Here is a 6,000-nt window from a genome sequence, read left to right as displayed (position 1 = left end):
ATTTTAACAAAGTAAAATTATAAGAATATATATGGGAAATATATGGGGGGAAATGGGAAATGGAAAAAATATAGGTGAAAAATATTTGTGACAAAATTATAGGAAAAAATATGTGAGAAAAATATTTATGGCAAATAAAAACAATATGAACAAAGCTAATTCCTATTCCATGATAAAAAAGTCAAAGGAAATGAAAGGATTTTCCAAAGAGGAAGCACAAATTGTTAACAATAACTTTGAAAAAAATGACTTTAACTTCTCTATCAGAGAGGTGCAAAGGAACACATTGAGGAAAAACTTATGCACCAAAATGGCAAAAATAATTAAAAGCAATAAAAATGCAATGTGTGGTTGGTTGCTGAGAAAAAGTTACACTCATTCACTACTGGTAGAATTACAAACTAGTAGAATCTTTTTAGAAAGCAATCTGGAAAAGATATAAAAGATGATCAAATCCTTTGATCTAATAATGTCATTATTAGATATCTGTACTAAGAGTGGTATCAAGAAGAAAAGAAAACACATCACTATAAAGATATTAACTTCCTTTAAAAACAAAAACAAAAACAAAACAAAAAACAAAACATAGGGTAATAGTAGGAAAGAACAAGTAGCAAATTCATAAAATACAGCTGTGTGCACTGCCAAGGTCAAGGCTCATTATCTGTATCACAATCTTTATTACTGACTGAAGAGTAAATAAAACTGTGCTTTTTCATGGGATTGCTTGAATTTTACAACTCTTCTGTTTTAGAGGAGAGACTCCGGCTTAGCTGTTTCTTTTAAGAGCTGGAATACGCAGTTAAGATTTTTTCAGAAATGGAAGCATAACCCCAATTTTAATTCATGAATTTTTTAATTATAGAGACATTACTCAATCTCATTTATTAGTCTTAATAAATAATTACAACAAACAGATACACTTGGAACTTAAATACTTAACATTACTTTTTTCAATTACCTTGCAATATTTCCAGCAGCAGAAACAATAGCATTCTGTGAAACAGAAGCAACTCTGCATATTCCTTTTCCATCTTGGCCCAAATCATAAACCTGTAATTAAATAATTATGTTCAAATAATTTCCTCCTTCCAAAGAAAAAAAGGCCCACAAAACCATGCATATGTATTTCTTCAAACTTTTTCTAAGCTTATTTTGTCTATTTTTCATGCAAGAATGGAAAAAGAAAGGACAAAGTTGGTAGCTACATTAAAGGAATTTTAAGAAACAGTTTGGCAATGTCTTTTTAAAGAGCAAACAACTCTAGAAATCCATCAATATCCTATTGAGAATATGATCATTTCTACTAAGAAGAATTTTTCTTTTACTTTCTCTAAAATGTTACATATTTTTAGTTACCTGTATCACACCTCTTTCTGAGCGAGTGTATAAGATGTTCCTGGAATTGTCAATTGCAATCTGTACAATGGGATCTAAGTTTGAGGGAAAACAAAAACAAAGTTAAACACAAGTCATTTAAAAGAAGGTAAGTTTGCTTTACCAAACCTCTATACCTCAGAGCCTTCTTCCCAATACTGTTTAGCAAAGGTTCCAAGCTATTTAAAGGAGAGCTTTGCCAAGGAAGGTTTTTGATGAATTGTAAACTGATGAAATAGATGAAAAATGTTTTGGAAAAAAATTTAAAGCCCCACTTAAATAAATATAAGGTACTATGTGCACTGAGTTTTAGATGACTTGTATTTTTCTTTTTTACCCATTTCTTTTCCATGAAGACAGCCAAAAATTTCCAGAAATACACTGATTTACTTCACAGAAATGAGTTTCATTTAGTTAACATGTAGGTATCTCATAGTTCATGAAAAGCCCAGTTCTAAACCAACTTCCCCCTAAGAAGTCTTTCTAGACAATACAAAATAGCAATTCAATTTTTCACCTGTACTCACAAGTATTTATTTAAATTACTATGTAGTTTTATTTTTCTGGCAATTTCTTCTGGCCTGTCTATTTAGCTTTTAGTGAACCTAGCAACCATACCCACAATATTGTAAAAGAAAATGTGTAAAGAATCTCCACAATACTAGCAGACATATGTTAGTAAAATCAACGTAAACAACAGTTTTTCATGCAAGGATGAGGATTTGCCAATAAAACATTGATTTACTATCTTCAGTATAGCTGTAAAATCTGTGACTTTAATAGTTTCTTACCATCTTCTGAGAATGTGAATTGCAGCAAAGATGGAACAAGGAAAGAAAGTGAACTCTTTGAGTGGTTTATCTTTCTGCACCTCTGGCTAAACCAGCCAGCTTCTGCCTGGAGGAATATAAAAGATTGTAATTCTATGTTAGCTCCCCCATAATAATTATTGAATTTTAACTGCATATCTGTTGCACAAAATGTCAATGGTTACAAAGGACTGTTCAAAACTAAAAGCTGTAGGATATGTCATTAAAACAGCCAAAGAACAGCTGTTTCCCCATATGTGTCATCTTTATTTTTCTCCTGGAAGTGTTGGTATGGAAATGCTTTGTACTGGCAAACTAATTTTTATATTTTCTTGAAAATTCTTAACTAAGCAGTAATGAAGAGGATATACATATTAAAAAAAAACGAAAACAAAAACAAACACCACCACAATTCTAAGACGTTTATGGATTCTTAGCTACCTCCATTTCACATAAATTCCTTTAGTAAAGACCCAATTATATCAGTGGCAGCAAATCTCCCCAGAGGTCTGTGCCTTTGGAAATGGAGGTGGAGAAATCCAGTGTTATGGAAATGTAGGGAACAAGGCCCATATTCACTAGTGATGGATCGCAGTAGGATGAGCAGTGAAAAAAGGAAAGATACATACACAAAAAGTATAAATAAAATAAATACAAGGTCATTTTGAGGGGAAACACTAACAATTGAGGGTAGGGATCAGAAAAGGCATTAGATATTCAACCATTCTGGAAAATAATCTAGAATTATTGAGAAAAAAACTTTAAATTCTTTGTAATTCTTAGCATTACTGATTTTCTGATTCAGTAATTCTCTTGCTGACTTTATATCCCAAGGAAATTATTATTACTTCTGGAAAATAAGCTAACAACAATAAAAACTTAACATGCTTAAGACATTTTAGGCAAGGTAGAGTTCTTTCAAAGAAGGGAGTATTGTGGGGAAAGTCACATACATGGTTCTATACTTTAAAAAATTTTAGTCAATCAATATTACTGAGGGTCAATATGCTGAATATTGTAAAAAGGTGCTACAATTCTGAATCATTTGATTATGATTACTTTCTGTAACTTCCCAGTGTGGTTTTCTATGGGGAAATCATGCAAAGTAGTATAAAATGCCCTAGATAGGATTTGGAGATCCAGATTCTACTTATCCCACCACCTGTTGGATCATTCTCTATGTATCTATCCATTTCCTTCTCTGTAAAATGAAGCACCTTTTAGATATAAGGTTAGTGGGAGTATTCTTAAGCATTAAAGGAATAGAAGAGATTCTAAAAGAGGAAAGAGACAATTTAAATTACAAAATCAAAAGCTTTTGATAGACAAGATCAACTCAGCTAGTATTAGAAGCTGTCAAATGAGTAAAAATACCTGGCATTAAATATCTCTAATAAAAGTTTGATATCCAAAATATATAACAGGTTGAAACAATTACATAAGATCAAGAAATGTCCTTCAATATGAAGTTAAGATATAAATAAATAAAAGGATATAAACCACACATTTTAAAAAGAAATGCAAAAATGTTGGAGAAATTGCACAAAGATCAGCACTTCATTCACTGCTGGTGGAGCTGTGAATTAGCACAACCAATCTGCAAAGTAATTTGGAATTACATTAATAAAATGGCTAAAATGTTCATACACTTTGACCTACAAATTCCACCACACGGAATATATACCAAGAAGGTCACTAATAAAAAAGTACCAGGACAGCTAGGTGACACAATGGATAGAGTACTGGCCCTGGAGTTAGAGAGACCCGAGTTCAAATCCGACCTCAGACACTTGACACTTATTAGCTGTGAGATCCTGGGTAAGTCATTTAACCCCAACTGCCTCGCCAAGAAAAAAAAAGTTTCACATGCACCACACTATATATAGCAGTATTTTTTATGATAACAAAGAACTGAATACAAAGTAGATGCTCATCCATTGGAGTACGACTAAATAAACTGTGGTACACGAATGTGACAGCATTGTGTTGTTAAGACAAAAACAATGATATAAAAAAGCATAAAAAGACTTATATGAAGTGAAACAAAGTAAAATAAGCAGACTCAAGAAAACAATGTATACGATGACTACCACAACGTAAATGTAAAGAACCACCATCACAAAAAGTAAATGTTGCAAAATTACAAAGATTAAATTAGACTCCAAAGAAGAGATGAGCAGATAACCACCCCTTCCCCAACATACACATTCCTTTTGTACACTTGGGAGGTTGGGGGGGAAAGTGTCCAGAAGTATGGAACTCTACATATAGTCATACAGAATTTTTCAACATACTGATCTGTTTTCCAGATTTTTTTTTCTTACACTTTAAAAAAAATTGTTACAAGGGATGATCTTCTGGGAGAGGGTAGGGGTAGAAGAAACTTAGATGATGTACGAAGGATATTTAAGGGGCAGCTAGGTGCCGCAGTGGATAGAGCACCAATCCTGAAGTCAGGAGGACCTGAGTTCAAATCTGGCCTCACCAAACACTTGACACTTACTAGCTGTGTGACCCTAGGTAAGTCACTTAACCCCAAATGCCAAAAAAAATTTAAAAAAAAAAAAGGATATCCAAAAAAAATGTATTTTTAAAAACATGTAAATTATAAACTGCAAATATAGCAAAATGCTTCAAATCACTAATAAAAGAAAAGCAAATCAAATCTCTGAACTTATACCTTATACCCAAAATAGCAAGATGAGAAAAGACAGAAATAGTTAATGTTGGATGGGCTTTGGGAAGACAGGCACACTAAAAGCTTATTGGTGAAGCTATGGATTGGTCTAACTAACCATGCTGGAAATAACTTGAAATTAGAAATGTCACTAAACTATTCATATCCTCCAATCTGATGGGCATATACCTGATGGAAAGTCATAGACAGAAAGAAATGCCCTACATATAATTGCAAAATAATTATAGCAGAACTTTTTATAATAGCAAAAAGTTAGAAACATAGTAGGTTCCCATCAAACTGGGGAACAGCTGAACAAACAGCAGTATATCAAGATAACAGAATGATTGTATCATTAAAAAAATAAGTATAAAGAATTCAGAAAAACATGAAAAAACATATGAACTGAGAGACTAAAAAAAAGTAAAACAAGGAGAAAAAAATATGACTATAACATGTAAATAAAAACAGTAAGAGGCAGAGTGATTCAAATTAACTGAACTGACCAAATTATTCCCAGAGGGCAGATGTGAAACACTTCCTTCTACTTGGTAGTCAGAAGACAGAATGGTACATACACTGTCAGCTGTAATTCTTGTCAAGTTGTTCTGCTCAACTGTTTTTCTGTTACATGGAAGGGGTCAATGGAGATGGGGATATACTGGGAAATTACTATGATCTAAAAAACAAGTGCCATCAGTAAAACTTTAAGAAAAAAAAAAGGAAGAAAGAAAAATAAATGAGGAAGGGGTGGACCAGATAAACTCTAAGTTCCTCTTAACTCAAACATTTTGTGACTCTGCCAAATCAATGAAGATTAGACAAGGAAACATTTTATTTAATCAATTTCTGCAATTTTTGAGAAAACACAACCTATCACTAAAGAAGAGTCACAATTGTTAAAAATAAATTAATTTGGACTTAAATTTAAAGATTGTAAGCTCCTTGAGGACAGAGCCTGTCTTTTTGTCTAACTTCAGTGCTTAGCACCAGTGCCTGGCACATAGTAGAAGCTTAATAAATGTTTATGGATTGATTGAAAGAATGATTCATATATATGCTTACAAATCAATTTTCATTCTGATTCTTCAATCATATGTCCCCTAATTAGAGAAAATAACCTAAGATTCTAGAAAG

General features: G+C 32.5%; 1 protein-coding gene across 2 annotated transcripts in view; it reads right to left on the bottom strand.

The window, feature by feature from the left end:
- The window catches only part of NUP155 (nucleoporin 155), a 50,032-nt gene that overhangs the window by 35,138 nt on the left and 8,894 nt on the right, over nucleotides 1–6,000 (bottom strand). For both annotated transcript variants that reach the window (XM_027863601.1, XM_027863602.1), the window contains exons 7-9: nucleotides 2,169–2,274; nucleotides 1,360–1,433; nucleotides 962–1,053 (exon numbers count right to left, since the gene is read on the bottom strand). In XM_027863601.1, the coding sequence (XP_027719402.1) occupies nucleotides 962–1,053; nucleotides 1,360–1,433; nucleotides 2,169–2,274 (272 nt within the window). The remainder of the gene's footprint in view (nucleotides 1–961; nucleotides 1,054–1,359; nucleotides 1,434–2,168; nucleotides 2,275–6,000) is intronic.

Source organism: Vombatus ursinus, unplaced genomic scaffold, assembly GCF_900497805.2.
Source record: "Vombatus ursinus unplaced genomic scaffold, bare-nosed wombat genome assembly UNPS02014772.1, whole genome shotgun sequence".
Lineage (NCBI taxonomy): Eukaryota > Metazoa > Chordata > Mammalia > Diprotodontia > Vombatidae > Vombatus > Vombatus ursinus.
This window is presented reverse-complemented; position numbering and strand designations above follow the sequence as displayed.